Raw genomic sequence first — 22,479 nt, forward strand, 5'->3', positions numbered from 1 at the left:
GCTGAAGCTAGCCTGTGCTACTGCCAACATCGCCATTGCTGAAGCTAGCCTGTGCTACTGCCAACATCGCCATTGCTGAAGCTAGCCTGTGCTACTGCCAACATTACCATTGCTGAAGCAATGATATGAAACCACTAGAAGCAGGTGATGATGTTTTTCCTTTTACCTCCAGAAGCAAATTCTTAAAGCATCTGGAGACTTTTCTGTGAGTCTTACCACTCTGTATTCAGGTTTTGCTGGCTGCAGGACATCCCCAAATTGTTTGCCTATTGGTGCTCTATCCGCGATATTAGGAATAAGTGAACCTATCAGGTTTTTGAAGAATGGAGGCTCAGGACCGCTGCTCATGTTGGCTACTGTGTCCTGAAACAGAGAGCAGTTGTTAAAGAAAGGTACAACGGAGATGAAGTCACACTGCCCATCCCCATTCATATCCCAAGAAATGCCCTCATTAAAGGAGGCACACACACACACACACACACACACACACACAGACACACACACACACAGACACACACACACACAGACACACAGACACACACACACACACACACACACACACACACAACACACACAGACACACACAGACACACACACACACACACACACACACACACACACACACCAGTAATTTAAATTTTTTGATAGAAGAATGTTGCACTTGAAGGTAGTTTCTTTGCTAGCCTGGCTGGTCTAATCTAGATATCAGAAAGCACCCAAGTTAGATTCTGGGCAGTCATTGTTTTCCCTGTGTAGTTCAAGGTAGTGGTCTACCACATATTTTAACTTCATGACATGATATTGCAATGTTTATATTTTCAATATTTTGTCTCATATATGTCTTGATGTGTATGTGTGTCAAAAGTCAGTATTAAATATCATTCTTATTCAGGTACCACATATCTTGGTTATTGTGCCAGGTGTCTCTCACTGATTCAGCTAGGAAGCTTATAAGCAAGCCTCTGGGATCCTCCTGTCTCTGTCTCCCCAGGACTGGGATTATAAGAGTACAGTGCATATATAGCCCAGCTTTTCCATTCTGGTGCTGAGGGTCAAATTCTGAACAGTGTGCTTGCAAACATGAGCTGTATCTCAAGCTTCTAAAATGTTACTTTGACTGATTGGTTAAGGGTGGAGTGGGGTTGACACAGGTCTTAACGATGCTACCTGGACTTTCCTGGATTTTGCTGCACAGGCCAGACTGCCCTAAACTGGGATGCTCATATCCCTGCTACGCTTGCTATACACGCAGGCAAGTACCAACATGCTTGCTTCAAATTGTGGATAATCTCTTTATCCAAAATCATTACCAAGGTCCTCTTCTAGTCCCAAATCTGTGTTGAATAATATAATAAATATATCTTTATTAAAAATTTAAGATCAGCCGTATCCTGACCAATTAATATTGTTTTCCACAAGATTCACCAACTTTAATGGAGGCATCAAAACAAGAGTCTCTTTGTTTCAATAGCCCTTGATACATATTTAGTGTTCTTTAATGTTCACATTAGACTGTTAGGTGTTATAGCTGCACAGGGTATGGGGGATACACTGCCATTCTGATGCTGCAAGCAAGAAGATGGAATTGAATATACTCAGTTGGTTTTCAAGACCACATAGTCAGTCTTAAAATAAGTGACCATATCATAGACCAAAAACCAAGTTTCCACAAGGCAAAGGAACAGGTCTAAGGGCACTATGGTTTAAAAAAAAAAGAGTAAGCAAAGTGTGTTCAAGTCTCCAGATTATGTTGAAATTTCAAATACACTAGGCAGCTATAGAATTGTATGAAATTGCCTGATTTGGTCTACAGCACATAAGTACCATGCACTTCGATCCATTATACGCACAGTTTCTTTAAATGGTGTGTGGGACTTATTATGCCATAATTTCACAGCTTTTACTATTATAAAGCTATTATGTGGTAAGCAATATACTTACTATTATAAATTCTACAGGTACTACATACAGATCTGCTTATTATCTTAAGCTCTTTGTCCCAATTGTCAACCAACTATACCACAACTGCACCTATATAAATGTGTCCTAAAGGTGACTTTTCGTGCTAAGGAACTTTAGTAAATCAGTGGTGTGCATTTCAGAAACTCACATGTGTGTGCCAAGGCAGTACAAGAGTTCAACGAACCTAAGTCTCCATTCATTACCATTTATACTATTTTGGGCCTTCATAAAATTTAAAAATGCTATTAGTTATAAGGGTGAGATTCCTCTAATCGGAAAATGCACCTCAATTTCAGAGATGCCATAATGAAGAATATGAATATCAAGTATTCTGTACCTGCATGGTCTACTCAACTCTCTGAATGGCAGGAAAGAATTTGGCAAGTGATCACTGACTGTTGTTATAGTACAGATGGCCAATTACCACCTTCAAGTATTTTTGATAATCTAAAACCGTGGAGAAAAGTAATATCTCCTTACTTCAAATGACAGTTTCATATATATAGATAGATATATATATATGAAATATATATGTATAATAGACTACCACCACTAAATGAAATTAAGCTTGAATTTTACAACCAGTAAACTTTGAATTATTTTCTTAGTGATATTATTGTTCCAATTTTCTTTCCTAAGGAAAATTGCATGTAAGATAAAATTAGTCAAATAACATGTGTATTTAAGGTTCTTTCTTCATTCTGTGCCTTTTCCCCCAAAGACAAACATAGACACAGACACACACACACACACACACACACACACACACACACACACACACACACACACGATTTTATTACCGTAGCAATTGCCTTAGCAAGGGCTCTGAAGAGCTGGATGTACGCAGACAGGGTGTGTGGTCCATAAATCGTAGATGCTGCCTCATACCGTTGAGCCTGCAGGAAAAGCAAGAAGAGATACAGATAGTTTCGCATACATCAATTAGTTTATGGAAGTAAGCATTTTGGGGCAAAGTGATGTCTGGACCATTAACATTATTCAATACCAGCAAATACTCAGTGGTTTTTGTAAAAACAGGATGTGAGCATTTTCCACTAACCAGACAAAGTGAATGGCTGAGTCTGATCCTTGTTAAAGTGATGGGTCCTTTCTGCTTATCCATTTAGGCTCCATTTCTTTTCATCTGAAAGATGTTACAACTTTCCACTTCTCCTGCCTGCATCTATTGTAGGTTTTGTACTATTAGTGATCTCCCCCTCCAGGTTAATATCAGGAGAGGAAATGAAGGTAAAATGAATCATATTTAATAATTTCCAGGTAAGTTGGCTACTAATGGTCCCTTCTGTGGAAGGACTTCTGCCATATAGCATAACCATGAAATAGAGTCAAATGCATCATATATGAGCAGGAACCCTAGGAAGCGGTCCCAAAAAAAAAAAAAAAAAAAAAAAAAGCATCATTATGAGCAGGAAAGTTATCAGTCCTCATCATCCAGAAACACCAGCTTCCCCTGCAGTATTCTGCATGCCAGCCTTCCAGTATCTCCATGGTGATGAGTTGGCAGTCATCTTAGACCCCCTCCTCCATCTCAACCTACATTTTATAAGTCTTCAGATTGTGTCATACGCCTCCTTTAAAAAACTCTCAAGGTTTTCTATTTTCCTTTCCTCCTGGCCTTAACTCTGTACAACCTTTATTCCTCACCCAGATCCTAACTCTAATGTGGTAATCAAATTCTGTCTCCACACACCTATAGTAGTTTCCCAATGACATTTTATAGAGTGAATCAAAGCACTGTCTCCAGAACCTTCCAACAAGGTCAATACTCCACTATGCTGCACCAAGGACTCTTCCTCCATTCACCTTGCCTCCCCCAGCCCTCTGAACTGTTGTGCACATGCTTGCTCTATAGAGAAGACATTCCTAACTTTTGATTTGCTTGACTGACCCTAAGGTATTGTCAAAAATCAGATAAATGCCTGTCGGTTTTTGTCTTTTGTTTTAATATTTGTTTGTTTGTTTATTTGTGTGTGTGTGTGTGTGTGTGTGTGTGTGTGTGTGTGTGTGTGATGCATCTAAGAGCCTTAGGAAGTCAGAAGAAGAGAGCATTAGATCCCTAGAACTGGAGTTACACCTGCTTATGAGCATCCCTGTAAATGTCAGAAACTGAACCTGGGTCTTCCCCCCTTAACTGCTCTTAACTACTGATCCATCTCTTCAGCCCCGAGTGTTCTGTATCCTTATCTGCTTTCTCCATTACCTCTGATGGAAGAAGCAGATTTTTATCATTACTGTCTCCAGAAAATGACCAGCAAACTGTCTATTGTATTCATTGATATGAATGAGTCAAGACCAAACTTGACAGAAACATCATCCTAAATAAGGGATCAAGTTTGCAGGGATTCCCAAGTTTGTCTGTGCCATGGACTCCTTTTGAAACCTATAGAACACCTGTCAGACTGATGGTTCTAAGTGCACAAAACAAAACACTTAAAGTTGGTCTAAACAAATTAGACTAGAATATGTTTATCAATCTACAATGACCAATTTTGCAAAAGAATATGTGCTTTCTCTTTCTCAGATAGTTTGATGAAGGTAGGCCTAGGAACTCTTCTAATTTTTACAAAAGAAAAAGAATAAAAGGTATTTCTAGCTTCTTGGCTATAAGCAAAGAGTTTAACATATGATAGCATGAACTATCATAACTGCTCGGCCTCTTTAGCATCACCCAAAAGCTATGGATGCATAATATTACCAACCCAAGCCTCTGAAGCTGTAAGCCAATATTAGCCCTTTCTCTGTGTAAATCGATGTCTCGGAGAGTTATAATGATGGGAAGCAGACTAATACAACTAAGATTTCTTATGGCAAAACCAACAGAGGGCAGCAGGGCAGATTCCAACTCGTGTATCACTGAATGCCCCTGTATGGACTACCATGATATGCCAGGAGATCTATTTGTAATTATCAATTGTGGGACTCTAGGGCATTGTCATTTTAGGCAATTATTGTTTTTTAAAAGGCTTGGGGCTGCTTTAAGAACTCTACACATAAAGAAGTAATTGTGAAAATCAGAATCCTAGCTCTGAGAGGGTTTTGTTTGGTTTTGTTTGGTTTTGAGTCATATCATGTAGAGAGTAATAAGTTACTTCAAGGCTTGTGCATGGCTACATTTGCAAGGTAGTTCATGCATAGTGCAGTCAATAAATAGTAGACAGGACGTGCTACAGAAGCTTAAGACACCAGATGCATTCTGGGTAGTTGTTTGCATACCATAATCCAGGTTTATCACCAGTGCCCCTGGCAAAACACGTGTCAGCACTACATGGTAGTGAGTGAATCGCTAATGCGGACATATACTCAGCTGTGATGAACGCAAACCAAATAAAATCCTTGTCTTATTCTCTTAGAATTCCCACTGAAACAGTCATCGCTCAGACACGTGGCTGAGGAGATCCAGAGACTGTGTAATAAAAAGTCATGAGAGCTTTTTACTTTACCTGGTATTCTTCATATGTGGTAATGTAGTGGGTATAAACATTGCTCAGCCCTGCGATAACAACAGTCATATCCTTCATCCCATAAAGTGCAAATTCCTACAAGGGGAAAGTGAAAAATTATAAGTGCACGTTTTGTATGAATTGTTAACAGAAGAAGTTCTTCTTAAGAAAATCTTCCCAATGACCCAAAACCAGCAAGGAATGTGAAAGCATAAAAGAGTACTTTGAGAAAAGACCTAATCCCCATTACGGCTGGGCAAATCGATGGATCTATGAAAGTCATAGCAATCAAATCAGTAGATGTAGAATCTTATTAGGAAAGAAGAATTGCCTCAAAACTATATTGAATTTATGTAATTAAAACAGATGTTTATAAGACCCAAATAACAAGAGAAGACATTCATTAGTATATCATTTTCTAAGTGTTTCCAATATATCTTGAATCTGAAGAAAATATAGGGGGAAAGGTCCCCAAAGGCGATGATTTTATTTAGAACATTCATGGGGCTTTAAGCAACCTTTAAATATAATTTACTCTTTATACAAGCATTATCAACTTTTAATTATTTAAATGTAAATGCCAATAAAATATTTTAACCTGGTTATAATTCCATTATATTTTAATTCTGATTCTTAAATAACTGACATTTCATATTTATCTCTACCCACTAATTTCAAGGAACATAAACTTTAGTCATTTGGGGAAAGAATAATTTAATAGGAAATTTCTTCCTCCTCGAATATAACTGTACAGGCATTGTATTTCATAGTTAACTTACATTTTTAACTGCCTCACGAAGTCTTCGACCTGACATGGTTCTGAATCAAGAAAACAGAATTAGGTTAAAATCTTCCCATTCGCATGTGTGCAAGCTATTCAGAAGGCTTTTGTTACACGTCAAAAATCCTTGCCTAGCTCAGCACACAACAGTAAAATATGTAGAAGTTGATGGTGTAAAAAAGCCTAGCTTTTTCCCTTGACTGGCCTATCTTCAAAGAAAATGCTGAATTGAAGACAATTTGACCAAAGAGGGGGAAAAAAATCAATGAGCATCACTGAAAGAAACCCATCAAGGGTTTAGGTGTAGATCAGTGGTGGAGTACTTCCCTGACAGGTACAAGGCCCAGGGCTCCACCCTGAGCATCACGAAACATGACATCATCTTCTATCCATGAGATCAACATATTGGGTTCATTCCATCCAATATGAATGAGAGTGCGGGGCCAGGGGAGACAGAGGGAGGTTCAACGCTTGGCCCCGCCTATAATGAACTTGGCATTTTATTTTCATATTTAATCCTTCAATAAAATCTTGAATATCTGCTGCTTACCAGGCCCACATTTATGTGACAATGATTTAATGGAATGAAAATTACATTCAGTAGTAAAAAATATTAAATAACCCCAGCATGGGGTTTCTACCTGCATTGGACCATTTATGTTCCCAGATGAAAAACCCATACAGCCTGTATATTTTTAAAATATGCCTTACTCAGCACAATAGCTGGACAACTGTCTACCCTCTATACTGTTAGAATCTGCCTTCCTAATGATAACCCATGGTACTTCTTACCAGGATTCATTGGGGCTGATCTTAGCTCTAATTGGCCAGCCCACATGGCCACTTTTTTATAGCTCAGTTAACCCATGGTGGCGCTCCTTTCTCCTCTTCTGCATGTTCTTCTATCCCATGGTGGCTTCTCTCTCCTCCCCTCTCTTCCCCTCTCCTCTCTCCTCCCCTCTCCTCTCCTCTCCTCTCCTCTCCTCCTTCCCTTTCCTCCTGGTCTCAAGCCCAAGGAACCTAAACCCCACCTCTATCTCTTCTCCCCAGCTATTGGCCGTTGGGATCTTTATTTCCCAATCAGAATTAATTTGAGGGCAGGGTCCCAGGGGCTATGTTGCAGACTCCAGGTTTTGGAGGGCCTGCACTTAACATTACAATACACAATAAGAGACAAAACCTCGACATTCCAAAACTGGAAGGTGACTAAATAAATAATGAAAAAGTGAGATGACATGGGGGGGGGATAATAAAGCAGAGTAAGGGTAGAATGGAATGGAGGGCACAATGGAGTTAGTGGTGGTGCTGATACTGGTGCTGATGCTGACGTGAGAGTGACAGTTGGTCACTCTTGGTAGACATACTTTTTATGTGGTATGAATAGTATTAGCATCTCCATTAGAGATCTGAGCAAAGAATTTTAAAAGAAAAAGAAAAGACTTGACCTTGAGGGCACCTGGAGAACATGTGCTTTATATAGAGAGGACCGTAAGTTCAAAATCTCCAAGCCCAGAACATGGTTAGTGGATCTAGCGGGTGCATTTGCAGTTCTCTCTATACAGAAAACCTTGCCAACCATGCAGGATGACAGAATCAGGGTGAGAAAGAAGGAAAACCAAAAGAAATCACACCAGGGAACTTGGGGAGAAACAGTCAGCATGAGAAATGTAAAGGAACTGGGAAGACATGAGGGACTGCCTGGAATAAGATGGGACGGGACTGGGTGGCCTTGAACAGAGAAGTGGCACATTTAGTTCATGTTTTGAAGCAGTGGTTCTCAGACCCTTTGGCAACCCTCTATCTATTTTATGGTAGGTATCATTACAACACGAGGAACTGTATTAATGGGTCACAGCATGAGGAAGGTTGAGAACCACTGTTTTAAAGGAAAGCAGTTGGGTATTGTGTTGAAAACGGCCTACATAGGAGCCCCAATTGAAGGTTGGTGAAATAATCTGTGTGAATGATGGCAGTGACGGGGAATGATAGAAAGTGTTGAGCAGAATGTAAGAATTTGATGAATTCTTGAAAGAAGAAAATAATTCAAGGACTAGTTCAGCGAACTTCCCTTTATGGAGATAGGAAAGATTGTAAAAGATACAGTCTTAAAATATTCTCCTTTTTAGTATCTAAACTGATGCTTTCAAATGTTTTAATATTATTTTAGATCTGCGTACTTTCCTTAATTCACTGTACTCTTTTCCCTTTAAAATGCCAGGCTTGTGAATTTTTCATGTTTTTCCCCCATCTTTTTCACAGGTCACAAGCATAGGCAGATTTATTCTACAGAGGCGCCACCAAATATGGAAAAATTATTTGTCACTATAATATAGGTGGCTACAAGAGAGCAGCAGAGAACTATCTTCCCCTAAGAACTAATCCCAGGGCCAGCAAGATGCCTCAGTAGGTAAAGAGACTTGCCACCAAGCTTGATGACACGAGTTCTGACTCCTTAGCCCACTTGGTGAATGAAGAGAAGTGACTTGGACAACTTATCCTCTGACCTGAAAAAGTATGTCATGGCCCATAAGCCCCTCCACAGACACACAAACACCGATAAAAAATTTAAAAGAAGCAATTCCAACAGAAATACATTCTTTACTATGAAAGTTTTCTTATAAAAAACTTACGTAAATTCCCCAGGGATAGCAGCTATGGCCAACGAACCAAGAGTAACGATCTGAATATCAACAATATCTGGTTGCCAAGGATGAGGTTTTGTCAGCTGAGATCCCAAAACAAGAAAGTCACATTAGGTATAAATTACCCCTTCTACCGTCGAGAATCACATAATTTCCTCCATGAAACAATTCTGAATGTTTGGTGTGCTTTGTTTTCACTATACCCTAGGATTCATTTCTAACTCTGCTGTAAGCTTAAACACTTCACGTGCATGTTTATGTCCTGGTCATAACATGTGAATCCCAATGCTGTATTACTCTGAAGTTACCAAGTGAGTGTTGGTAGACTCATCATTATGGTCCAACAGGGGTTCTGCCAGAGTGGTATAAGAGGCTATCTCCTCACTGAATAGAGAATGCCATTTAGCATCGCTCAATACAATCATTTCTATTTTTACCCCAGTAGTGCCAGTCTGGCTTCATCTCCCAACCTTCCTTCAAGAGAACCTGTCCTTTCCATATTGTGATGAGTAGAAACTATCTCACCACCCCTTCTTCCTTTCTTTCTCCGACCCTAACAATTTTAATAGGATACCAAGAAAGGTTACTTTTTAAATGCTTACACTTTGACAATCATGCTTTTACCAACAGTGGGACGACTTCTTAACAGTGCAAATGTAAAAACAAAAAAACTATGTTCTAAAGTAATGCTAAAAGAAAATTGCTCTAGCCTGGATGTGATACACGCCTTTAATCCCAGAACTTGGGAGAAAGAGGCAGGTAGATCTCTGAGTTTGAGCCCAGCCTGTCTACAGAGTAAGTTCCAGTACCCAGAGAAACCCTGTCTTGATAAAAACATAGCAGAACAAAAAATGCTTTAATTAGTGATGTCGCCACATAAGCAGAGGGAATTGAGAGGGATCTGCAGCACTCCCACGAAAAAGACAGGCATAGCGTGTACTCAATCTTAACGCTGGGAGGTAGAGAGAGAAGGATCCCTGGAGCTTGCTGGTCAGTCTGTCTAGCCTAATTGGTGAGCTGCAGGTCCCAGTGAGAGATCCTGTCTCAAAACATAAGGTGTGTAGTCCAGAGAATACATCTGAGGTATCCAATAATACCTCTGGTCTCCATATACACCCAGTCACCCATGTCCCTGCCCACCTACACATAGTAACAGACATAAATACATGCATATGTAAATAACTAAGTAAAGAGATAAACCGTGCTGCCCAGCATGAGAGAATTGACACATAAGCATTTTCCTACATGGCCTACATGATTTCCTCTGCAAAGAACGCTTCACGGACTGCCTTCCTGGAGCCCAAATAACATGAATGTTAGTCTTCCCTTTCTATATTCCAATCCCTTCCATGTTTCTTAATAATTAGATAGTGTGTGTCTTTAGTAGTAATTCTTTAAAGTTGGATCCAAATGTGTAATATCAAACATTCATGGGAGGTGACAGACTGAGAAGGCCCTGCAGGGAATGTGCCAGCCACGCAAAGCTAAGCCCAGTCCCCAGAACCCAAGTAAAGGTACAAAAAGAGAACCAACTCCACAAAGTGTCCTCTGACCTCTACAGACATGCCCCTCACACATATAGGTAATAATTGTAGTGGTGGTAAATATGTAATGACAATTAATAACAAATTACGTAAGAGCATCTAAGAAAGATCTTACATGTCAGTAGACATTAACTACTTAATTTCTGATAGCTCAGAAACTACATAGTATAACATTCTGAGTTCCTTCTGACAGTCGGATGCGTTACCTCTCCCGTGTGGATTAGGATTGGTTTAGGTTTCTGGCATTCTATGATTTCTTCAGATGGTTTTCCCAAGAGCTGGTCCCGAAGAGTGTCCCAAAATAGATTCCCTTCTGTTGTTCCTATTAGAATTGTTATGATTAGTAATATATCTTGTACTAGCCCTCTGAGGACGTCATGATTTAGATAGTATGGCATAATCATTCTAGACATCTCAGATATTTTATTAAGGTTGTCATTCAATGGCTTCAACAATTTAGAGCAATAGAAGGGGCAGTGTTTCCTGTATATCCTAAAATAATAGCCCTTAACTAGACTGTCATTTTTATAAACAATGGCAATACTATCAAGGTTGTACTCATATTAACTATGCTCATTTATGTCACAAATAAAGACGGTTTAATTTAATCCACGGGTTTGTGAACCACATCAGCTTTTTCTCATTTTAAAAATTATCACTGATTACTTCAACATATAATACTAGCTGTCTGGCTTGTAAATAGTAAAACTTTTAGAACTGCAGGGTAAGCCTTCATGATGGTGAATGATTCTTTGGTGTGATGATAAGTAACAAAGAGGAAACTGATCTGGATATCTGTGTCTCAAAGAAAATAGTTAAAAAATTGCAAAGGCGACCTATCGAATGAGGGGAAAGATTTTCAAATAATCTAACTGATGCGGGATTTGTATATAGAAATACATTTTAGAAAGCCTCATAACTTAATAATTACAGTAAAAAATCCCAAACTTAAAGAAATAGTTCCCCCCAAAATACACATGATGGCCAGTAGTCACATGAAAAGACATTTGACATCAAATAGGTGATGCAGATCAAACCCACAGGGAGACATCATTCCACACACATGCTGGCCAGAGTCAGCATGCCAAATAGCATATATCGACCAAGATGTGGAAAATTTTAATGGCTACATTACTGACACAGATGTAAAGCAGTGCAGCCATTTGGGAGGTCATGTGATAGGGCCTCAGATGTTACAACACAGTAAGCATGTGACCAGCAAACACTCCTCTCTCTATATACAAGCCTAAGAGGAAAACTGCAAACACAGACCCACTCTTGTACATATGTACTTAGGGAGGCATTATTCTTAACATACAAAAAAAAGGAATAACTGGAATATCCATCAATTAAGCAATTGGCAAACAGCATCTGGTATATTGATACCATGAATCAATTCAGTCATGAAAGGGAAGGGAGCACTTCCGCATTCTATACCTCCATGTACCTTAAAGCAGAACGCCACATAAAAGATGCAACAAAAGTCCAGACAGTGTGTGTTCCCCGGCATTTGAAATGTCTAAGGTAGCAGATGTAAGATCGGGAGGTTTGCTGGTTGCTTAGACCAAGGGAGAGGACATGTGTCAGCTAAACATGGTCAGAGCTTCTGTTCGAATGATGGAACCTCCAACACTGACTTTGAGAAAGTTGTTTCTCAAAATATTAAAAACCACCAAGTGTACTTTAAATAGCTGACTTATATGGCTTGCCAATTATTTCTCAATAAATAACTGCGATTTCCGAGTTGCCAGCAGTTGTCTAAAATACATTTTATGTGCAATTTCCCTTATCGGACTTATTTTCTGAAAATCTTGTCTCTCGTTGTCAGGGCTATCCTTTTCACTTCTCTCCTTACACTCTTTGCACGATGCCATCACAAAGAAATCATAGCTGCTTAAAGTAAAAGACACCCTGGGGGCAGGGAGATGACTCAGTGAGGAAGTGCTTGCCTCTAAAGTGTGAGAATCTGAGTTCGAATCTCCCAAAACCCACATAAAAAGGCAGGTGCGCTGGCATACACCGGTAATCTCAGCAATGGTGAAACAGGAGATAGCAACAGGGAGAGCCCAAGAAGCTGAAGGGCTACCTAGCCTGGTCTTCACGGCAATTGCCAAGCCAGTGAGAGATCTACTCTCTAGCATTGAGTAGAAGGCACTTGGGGTCCAACATCTCTAAGCCCTACACACATGCACACATGCGCAGTCATACACATACATACACACACACTAAATGAATTACCAAGGTTCATCAATAAACTAAAATGCTAAGAGACTCTGCTTCTGGTTATATTTGAATTAATAAAGCTCAGGGACAAGGGCTACCTACTCCCGGGCAGTCTGAGATGGCACACTGACACTCAGCTAGCACCCGAGTTAGAGATGGGAATCATAAGCACACTGGCCACAGGTCAGCTTCGTTAGGACACAGAAGCCTGAAGCCCCCGAACCTAGAAGCACACATTCCATCCTCCTTTCTCTCACCCTGTGTAATATTGAGGCCCGAAACTCCATCAATTGTGCCTGCGGCAAAACTGTAGCCCAGGGCAGCTTTACACGTCTTCACCTGAAGGAAAAATCACCAAACAAAAACAAAGAAAGAAGAGACACAAGTTCATCTGTGAGCAAAAGGGAGCTGTGCTTGGCCCGTGTAGCAAGGTCAGTGTCTTCTGTCATACTCACTGTGTGTGTGGCATTGAGTTGGACGCTCACATCCGTCATGTTCACCCACTGGTGAGCTGTGAGCACTGGGCCGGTCACTTCCTGGGAGGCAGAGGCATGCAGCTCCTAGAAAAGCCACATAGGCTCACTGCCCTGAGGAAAAGAACTGAAGAGAAATAGACACAGCCCCTGGCACCGAGTATCTTCTGCACCAAGACACCTTTCTTTGACTCTTTGAAAACAATCCCACCGCCAACCGGTGTTCCCTCTATCCATCCCAGTGTTTTCCTAGAACTTGAAACCTCCGGGAATGTCGACCTGTAATTCATCTCAAAAGGAGAACGTAACATGACTCAGCTCATGATATAAAATCCCCAACCTCACACTTGCTGTGAGTGCCAGACTTGGTATAAAATGGCCCTCTTCGGACCCCAGAGATCCCCAAGGACAGGGGACTGGCAGTGTCTTGAAGACTTCGAGTCCCACACACATCAGCTAATCTTTGACATCCGTGGTTTGTATCAAGTCGGGTGATGCTTTTCCAAGTGTGTGGGAAATGTAAAGTTTAATACTTTTAAGAATATTCCTGGGCTGGAGAGATGGCTCAGCCATTAAAAGCGAGGCTCACAACCAAAAATATAAGAATATTCCTGTGTATTCATCTAAGGCATATGATAGAGGAAAATTCTACTTCAGTGCAAGCACAGTGAGTGGCCTGACACCTAACCCACTTCTATGACAGCCGAGTGTGGACTTTAAGATAAGTGACTGCAGCCTGCCGTCCTGGTAGCCAAGGAAGCTGAGCCTTGTTGAGAAGAGATTCCAGAATTGCTCTGCCCCAGGCTGAGGACACAAACAAAATCTGTGGCAACAAAGGGTGTCATAGGCACATCCCCCCAAAGAATCCATAAATTAGAATAATCTACTGATAATACCGCAGTGAATAAAAAGAGCCTACAGTGATCAGTCAGGCCGTGGTTATGGCTTTCACGCCTGATTGTTTTGAAAGGCACTTTTGTTCTTCTTAATTGCTTCTGAAACATTTTAGAACTCAAACAGAAATATCTATTTAAACATAAGCAGGCAGGTGTGTGTGTGTGTGTGTGTGTGTGTGTGTGTGTGTGTGTGTGTGTGTGTACAAGTCATGGAAACAAGGGGATTTAATACTATCAATTGGTTAGAAGCCATTTCTCATTATCATCTGCCCCTCAGAAATTTCTCCGTAGAAGCAGATACAAAAATGGGGAGAGCATGGGAGACAAAATTTAGCACATCACTGGGTAGATAATAACGTGTCTATCACACAAACAGGGGGATCTCAATTACATTCCCAGTACTCATGCAAAAGCCATGTAGAGAGTCACACTTCCATATCTCTAGTACATGGGAGACAAAGACTGAAGTATCCCTGGGGCTAGTTGCTGAGGGATCCTTGTCAGCATAGGCAACTGATAAAGTTCCAAGTTCAGTGGGGGACACCCGCCCCCAAATAACAAGATGGAGAGCAGTTAAACAAGAGACCCAACCTCAGCCTTGGCCCCCATACGCATGTGTACACACATACACACATGGACATGCACCCTCACACCCCAAAGCACACACTTATTCATACATAAATACATACATACATACATACATACATACATACATACATACATACATACATACATATGTACACCACATACATCACATACATGAAACCAATAGTTTAGAGGCAAGATGAAAGCGTAGTCATTCATAGTAATCTCATTGCAAACCGGATCCTCCTTCAGCATAGTTGTTTTGTTTGTTTTATAAGAAAAGTAGGGTGGCCTTTGCCCTTTCAAAGAAGCGTACAAACTGATGGGAGCTCACTGTGACTGAGATGTTCAGCTCAGCTTTGTCACGGCAGACTAAGGTCAGAAGTGAACAGGTAACTTTAGCCAGATAATGGCTGGAGAGATTTCCAAGAATCGAGATGAGACTGGTTCAGAGTGGGACCACATTAACTGAACATTTAGAGTCTATCTGTCTCCTCAGCCTGTGCTCATGCACTCTGGGTTTCTAGCATCCTAAAATAGAACGTTTTCCTGCTTGCTCGGTTTTAAATGCACTAGGAAATCTGACCAGATCAGACAGAGTCCTGCCTGGCTCCCAAGGGCAATTTGTCAAACCAAAGTCTTTCAGACATCCTGGCCAGCCTGCGCACTTGCGGCCTTCCTTGCAATTATGGACTTCCTGCTAAATGAGGTCTGTGGGTTTTAAAGAACGTGAAACAAAGATGTAAAACACTGGGCTCGTGCCTACCTTGGCTTTCTGATAGATGATCCGTCCTATAATGTGTGTGCTCTCAAACATATCTTGTCCGGGTCCACTGGCCATGCACATGCTAGGCTGGAGCAAAATGAGACAATATGGTCCTTAGTGTGGTGAGGGATGGCTTTGAGAAATAGAAAATTACACATGAACCCAAGCAAATACATTCGTTAAGCCCATTCTAGCGTTTCTCTTCAGACGTTTTCTTAATTTACAGCTGAGGCAAACATAATCATGCATGCATTCGGAGCAAGGAGTGTTTTCAGATCGCGTCTCTTCCAGTAACTTCCTTTGAAAATTAGGAAACAGAGTTTCGGCTGGGCTGAGAGATTTGCTGTACCTCTCACAGGAGCTAAGCCTGAGCTGGGACTGGAAGTCAGGCCTTATGCTCTACCACTGCTATTTGTTTGCTGATGCTGGCCTGGGGCTCTTGCTCTGATTGCCTTACACAGAAACTCGTTCAGATTACATTAGAACCATCAGCCATCCTCCTGGGAAGAAAATTAGCAACTCTAGCTCTATATCCTATTTCTTAGACCAGAAAAGCTCAAGACTGATCAAATACTTAAATATGATAAGTGTTGCAAAGAACGTACGGAAAGAAGATACAGGAAAATAAATGCCACCGTCTGGGAAATTTTACAAAAAGACCCAAACATAATAAAGAACAGGTTTAGTAAACTTGACATCCTAACATTTTAACATCTATGTGGGAGAGACAATGTAAATAAGGTAGATAGAAAATCTCATAGACTGGAGAAACTTTGTAATGTTTATGACAATTATAACATACTAGGGACTTCAAGGTGTTTTGGAGAGAAGAACATTACTGCTTTTCTCCCTGTAAAGGAGATGAAATCATTCTACTCATTTTTTTACCGATCTCCCTTTGCCTCAGCACTACCCGTGACAGCTACCATCAACCACAGCGCCCATCAACAGAGGCCTGGTGTTCATCCTCACTAGAAGGTAAAAGCTGTAAAAGGGGCTGGAATCCATTCATTTGCAGCAGTGTGGATGGAATCAGGAATCTTCTGTTAAGTGAAATAACCCAGGCACACAAAAGCAAACACATATTCTCACTTACTTGTAAAACCTAGAAAGCTAATCTCATGTAAGAACGGGGTGGAATAGTAGTCACTAAAGACCAGGGAAGGGCAGAGAGGAACAAGGTAGAGAGAAATTAGATAAGGGTACCAAAACAATGCTAAGCTGGATTCATTCTGGTTTCTGTAGCACAGTAGGGCAACAACTGTCGACAATAATGTAAGCTATATTTAAACTAATGAGGAAGGTGGGAATTTTCCAACATATAAAAACACAGGCATATATAGGTACCACAAATTACTGTACTATAAACTGCCCAAGTACTGTATCTAAATTTGAAAAATAAAAGGAAAAGAACATCCTTATTAATTCCCTTCCATTGATCCATGCTGAGTTGGAGTTTCTCTTATCTGTAATAAAAAGCATCATAATGCATGTACCATGGACTATAGATGGGACAGGAATTCATGTCCTGACTCTGTCTCTGACTGTTTGTCTATCTGTCTGTCTGCCCCTCCCCGTGTGTGGTGTGTGTGTGTGTGTGTGTGTGTGTGTGTGTGTGTGTGTGAATTCTCATTATTACTTTGCATATTATGCCATCAAGGAGTCTAAGAGTGGTGTACTTGGCTTAAATAAAGGTTGAGGCCATAGTGGCTCACACATGGGTGAGTGGACAAAGCCACTGAGAGGGTAGACAGATCATGTGTACCACACATTAGGTGTATTTTCTCTTTAAAAGGGGAATGTAAACTCTTATACCTGTGCAGATGCGTGTGAGGTCAGGGATCAAGTGTGCTTATGGGAAAGAAGAGAGAAGAGAGGAGGAGAGCAAAGGGAAATACAAACGTGAAGAATGGTTAACTAAACAGTGGCACTTAAAACTGAGTATAGTAAAGTTACTTTAGTTAAGTTAAAAATAAAGAAGTACACCACCAAATTGTGGCAGTATATGTGATGCAGGGAGCAAATGCTGGCTACAAGATTTCCTCGGGCAAGGGAAGACGATCAAAGCATAATTGGAAGGCAACAGTTAAGGAGCAGTAACAGTTTTCCTGTGATGTTCCTAATTATAAAGGCAGTGTGCTCATTGTGAAAACTATGAAAATACATGAGCAGAAAAGCAAAATAATATATAGCAGAAAAGCTAGCCATAATAGTGTCAAGAGAAGAGTCATTAAAGTTGGTGTCACTTTTTCTTTTACTATAACATTCATTTTGGAAAATTGCCATTATACTGAGTATACAGTGTTGAATGTAAATTTATTACTACATGTTGTATAAGCTGTCCCCCACATCATCCAATATTCCAATATTTGATAAACTACTACATATTATTCTATTGCAAGTGAGTATATTTAACCATTTCATCATGAATTATGGAGTTATAAGTACTGGTTAATTCTAATTAAGTTAATTGAGTACTAATTAACTAAGATAATGAGTTCAAAAGTATTTGCAAATTAATTTAATTGCAATAAATTGATAAAATGTACAAGTGAAGAAAAAGGAAATTTTCTAGCTAAAAATAATAACATACAACATAACTACTAACCCCTGCTGCTCACTGGGTAGGGTTGGAGGGTAGAAACAGTGTAACAAAACTGGCAATAAAATGGGGATGCTTCATTTAGAATGTGATGTGATGCTTCTGCTACTGTGTGAAAGCTGAAACAGACTTACACAAATTCTGAGAAAGCAGATAAATAAATGAGAGAACAACTTCAATGGCTAACCACCAAAACTGCCACATAGATGTAGATACAGGGAAAGTATATGGAAAATTCAAGTCCTAACAACCATAAATGTCATAAAAATTCTTCTTTGAGTCATAGACAAACACAGGAAGAAGGGTACCAACAACAATCACCGAAGACTAAGGAGAAAAGTGGTATTTGATGTCTTAGTTACTTTCCTATTGCTGTGTAAAACACCACAGCTAAGGCAACTTATAAAAAAGATTTTAACTGGGTTTACGGTTTATACAAGAGTTCGTGATGGCAGACTAAGGGCACAAAGGTGGGTGCCTGAGAGGTCACATGTTAATACACTAGCAGGAGGCAGAGAAAGAGTCAAGAAATGGCATGAATCTTTTGAAAACTCAGTCTACCCCCAGTGACACACCTCCTCCAACAAGGCCACACCTCCTGATCCTTCCCACATGGTTCCACCAACTGGGGAGCAAACATCCAAACATATGAGCCTATGAGGACATTCACATTAAACTACTACATTTAAGGACTTTTAATTTTTTTCTATTTTGTGCATCCATGTTATTTGATGTTTTTACTGAAAGACCAGTTTTTAATTTTAAGAGGGAAGAAAAGGAAAAATCTTTAAAGAAGGAAATTAAAGGTTTACAATCTATGAGAAATGTCATAGCCAACAGGTTTGGGTACAAACTCAGAAACTCAAATATTCCGAGGTAAAAATATTTCAAGATGCCCAGGTTCAGGGAATTACACACAGCCTCTACATTTGGCATCACAGTGGAAAACTGTGATAAACCACTTAATATTCAGAGAAGCTGCCAGGGGGCTTCAGAAAAGAGTGGAGACTAGAGACCAACAGGCCAGAGTATACTTAGAAACAACAGATTTGCATGATACTGATGAATATTCAAGCATGAGGTAAGGATGCTCTTAATACCTACCCCACCATTGGGACAGGTGCTTTTGTCGTTGTCACAAGACTCCCCTGTGTTGACGCAATGCGGGCCAAGAATGTTGGGCGACACGTCTCCGAGATTTGATGAAGCAAAGCCTGCTACGAATGGTCCCTGCCAAAATAAATCCATGTTTTTTTTCTTTAATAATGACTTCCATTAGAAGCACAAACATTCAGTGCCCTCATAAAACTTTTCTGTATGAACACGCGTGTGGATAGGTGCAGAAATCAAGCGCAGGTATCACTCCTAGGAACCATCCTCCTCCTTCAGTTTTGATTGGCTGGTTTTGAGACACAATCGCTCACAAACTTTGTCATTTGTGGTAAGCCTATGGTGACCAACCAGTGAACTCCAGGGATCTACCAGCCACTGACTCTCCAATACTGAGATTACAAGCCTGGCTGGAATGCTGAGGCCTCAACTCAGGTAACAAGAAGCATTTTACTAACTGAACTATCTCTGATCCCTCAGGCAAAATCATTTACAGACAATAAAAGAATATATGGTATTCTAAGAAAAAAAAATTTTATTTCTAAAAAGGCTTACGTTGTCATTAATATTCTTATTATTGTTGAAAAGAATCCATTTATTAACAAAAGTTTTCAATGGATCCTTTCAAAAGCATACTTTCCTCTAACACAAACAATTTGATGTGAAATGCAGAGTGCATTAAGTTATAAAAGTGGAGTCATCCATCTAGTATCTGAATGCTTTACCTGAAGCCCGGAAATAGAACATGCCTTTGAAACTCATCGCCCTGGCTGGCCCACTGTGAGTTCCTCTTTTCTTAAACCAGATTAGAGACAGACCGGGCATCCATCGGCACCCACCATGTTTCCCAATGAACATCTTCAGTCTTCTCAGAGAAAGCCATGGATCGATGGTCTTTTAAAACTCTAAATGAGAACCTCTTTCCTCACATTGCATAATGGTACAACACTTGAGATCCTGAAAGTTGGGAGGCTACAGATGGAGGATTATAAATTCAAGGACGGCCTTGAGGACAGAGCAAGGCCTTCTCAAAAATAGAATAGAAAGAGGTAGGAAGGAATCAGAAAAGAAGGAAGAAGGGGCGGGGGAGGAAGGAAGACAGGAAAAATCAGGCTAAAATTAAATGCAAGCTAACAAAAAAGAAAGAGAAATAGGGTTTTGTCTAGAAGGGAGCTAAAAAAGCAGAATTTTTAAATGAGGTCACTATCTATGTATTGGGATCTTAATTCTCCACTAGGGCTTTAGATTCTCATCATCTTTATTTTTTTTCTGCATCTGCATATTTTTTTTTTTGCAAGCATCTGATGCTTGCAACCAGTGGCCAAGCAGAAGCATGTCTTGTCTCCCTTGTCTATCTGCAGTCACCAGTTGCCCCTAGTTTAGGAGGTCCGTGAGAACACTTAATTCTTGAAATCTGAATGGACTGTCCACTCGATTCGCTGAATCGAGATGACGATTTCAGCGATGCTCATTCTCACCTGTCCAGGCAGATAGCCTCTGTTCTTTTCTTGCTCGAAAAGGTAAGCCGCGTAGCCCATATTGTCACTGTTGACGAGGTGGTTACTGTTGTTCATGCTCACGGGGTGGACGGCAAACCAGCTGTTAAGGAGAAGAAAGTTCCAAGTCAGCCAAAAGAGCCTGAGGGGCGAACCAGAGGGGAAGCCTTCCCTCAGAGGCTCGTCTTCTCTAGCAAACTGTAGTATTTTGTGAGACTGACCCATTACTAAGGAAGCACATAAAAGCGCCTTAAATCCTAAGCATCCCACATTCACACCCTTTCACTGCTGATCAGATAAAATTGCAAATAATGTACCCAGGAATTCTGATCGTTTCCTTTAAAAATTGCAGAATTCTATTTTCATGAATATCGCATCACCATTATTTTCATAAAAGCATGTATGGTGGTCAGTTACCCAACGACAGATGTGAACATTGTCCTTCAGGACACATAAGAGATAATCTTATTCAAATCAACCCAATCCAATTCAGTAGACACCTACTGAGCAGTAGCTGTGTGCCAAGCACTAAATCAATGGGGGTGTCTCTCTGAATCTCACAGAAGACAGAGATTTAAAAAAAAAAAAAAAATGGCCTTAATATCATCCGACAAATGCAATAAAGAAATACGCATTAAAGGCTCCAGACCAGCAATGACTAGTAATTAATTGGAAGGGCATTCCAGAGATATGAACGGCAGAAGGCTTACGAGAGGCTAGGTATGCATAATTCAGCCTGTCCCCAGGCAGAGTAATACTGTGCTTAAATATAGAGCCATACAATTTACAAACAAATTACACAGCTGTAACTTTATTTCACAATGGTGGTAGGCTCTTTGCCTCCATCTGCATGGTGACCCAGAGAATCAAAATGATGGCCTACATGTCATAGAAGACTAGTGTCCTATGGCAGCTTGCCTGGACATATAAATTGCCTTATACATTATAAATCAAACCTTCATATAGGTGAAAGAAGTTGTTTCAATGTAAAAATTTTCCCACAGAGTCATGTGTGTTTGAAAATGTAGTTCCTATTGGGGGTATATGAAACTCTTCAGGTATGGGGCTGGGCTCACAGACTATAAATGCTATCGGCCTACAGGCGACTGGCTTGAAGGCCGTCACTCCTGCTCTGCCGTGACAAGAGGCCACAGCTATCCACCGCTGTCCATGCTTCAGGGACTCCCCTGCCACCATGGGCTATACTCTGTCAAACCATGAGCAAAATAAATTATCCTCAAGTTCTGTCCTTCAGCATTTTGTCAAGGCGATGAGGAGATTTAGCGAATATGGGTGTCTCCTGGATGCAAGGCAATGAAACAGATGAACCAAAAAGTTCAAGTAAAGAGAAATGTTGACACATTGAGTCTCAGGGAATTTAGGAATTTTAAAACTCTCATGGATTCAACCCTATGCTGAAGAAATTTAAACATTTTGCTTACATCAGTGTAAACAGCACACAAAAGTGAACATTTATTTAAAGATTCGGGATGTTTTAGGATTCTGGGATCTCTATTCTCACTGCCTGATAGGGGAGGTAGGCTGGAAATGGTGCCTTAACAGTGCAGTAGGCGGGCAGCACAAAGAAGTTACTCTGGTTGGTACGATGGGGCCTGGTGCGGATTACAAAGAACCGGGGAGTCTGCAGGAGCTGAGAGGCTCCAGCTGGCACGAGCCTGCCGTTGCTTTATGGAAGACAAGCCAATACAGCCAGCTCTTTCAACACAGATAAACAGAACTGTCAATCAATCTCTGTCTTCCTGTGTGCACACATATGTGTGTGTTTGTAAAACAGCATTTGATATGTAATACATGTTATAACAGTTACATAGAATTGTCACATATAAACATATTGAACATTTTGCATAGTCAAGAAAACAGTCTGCATACTGTTCTTGTATTCTGATTTAAACAAAATGGGTAGAAAAAGGTTTCACT

General features: G+C 40.4%; 1 protein-coding gene across 1 annotated transcript in view; it reads right to left on the reverse strand.

The window, feature by feature from the left end:
- The window catches only part of Asah2 (N-acylsphingosine amidohydrolase 2), a 93,346-nt gene that overhangs the window by 12,388 nt on the left and 58,479 nt on the right, over positions 1-22,479 (reverse strand). Inside the window, exons 10-20 of the mRNA XM_032891802.1 lie at positions 20,524-20,644; positions 19,040-19,165; positions 15,334-15,420; positions 13,069-13,173; positions 12,871-12,952; positions 10,597-10,712; positions 8,835-8,929; positions 6,203-6,242; positions 5,424-5,519; positions 2,763-2,858; positions 217-363 (exon numbers count right to left, since the gene is read on the reverse strand). Coding sequence (XP_032747693.1) covers positions 217-363; positions 2,763-2,858; positions 5,424-5,519; positions 6,203-6,242; positions 8,835-8,929; positions 10,597-10,712; positions 12,871-12,952; positions 13,069-13,173; positions 15,334-15,420; positions 19,040-19,165; positions 20,524-20,644 — 1,111 coding nt within the window. The remainder of the gene's footprint in view (positions 1-216; positions 364-2,762; positions 2,859-5,423; positions 5,520-6,202; positions 6,243-8,834; positions 8,930-10,596; positions 10,713-12,870; positions 12,953-13,068; positions 13,174-15,333; positions 15,421-19,039; positions 19,166-20,523; positions 20,645-22,479) is intronic.

The sequence above is a fragment of the Rattus rattus genome, chromosome 2 (genome assembly GCF_011064425.1).
Source record: "Rattus rattus isolate New Zealand chromosome 2, Rrattus_CSIRO_v1, whole genome shotgun sequence".
NCBI classification, from domain to species: domain Eukaryota; kingdom Metazoa; phylum Chordata; class Mammalia; order Rodentia; family Muridae; genus Rattus; species Rattus rattus.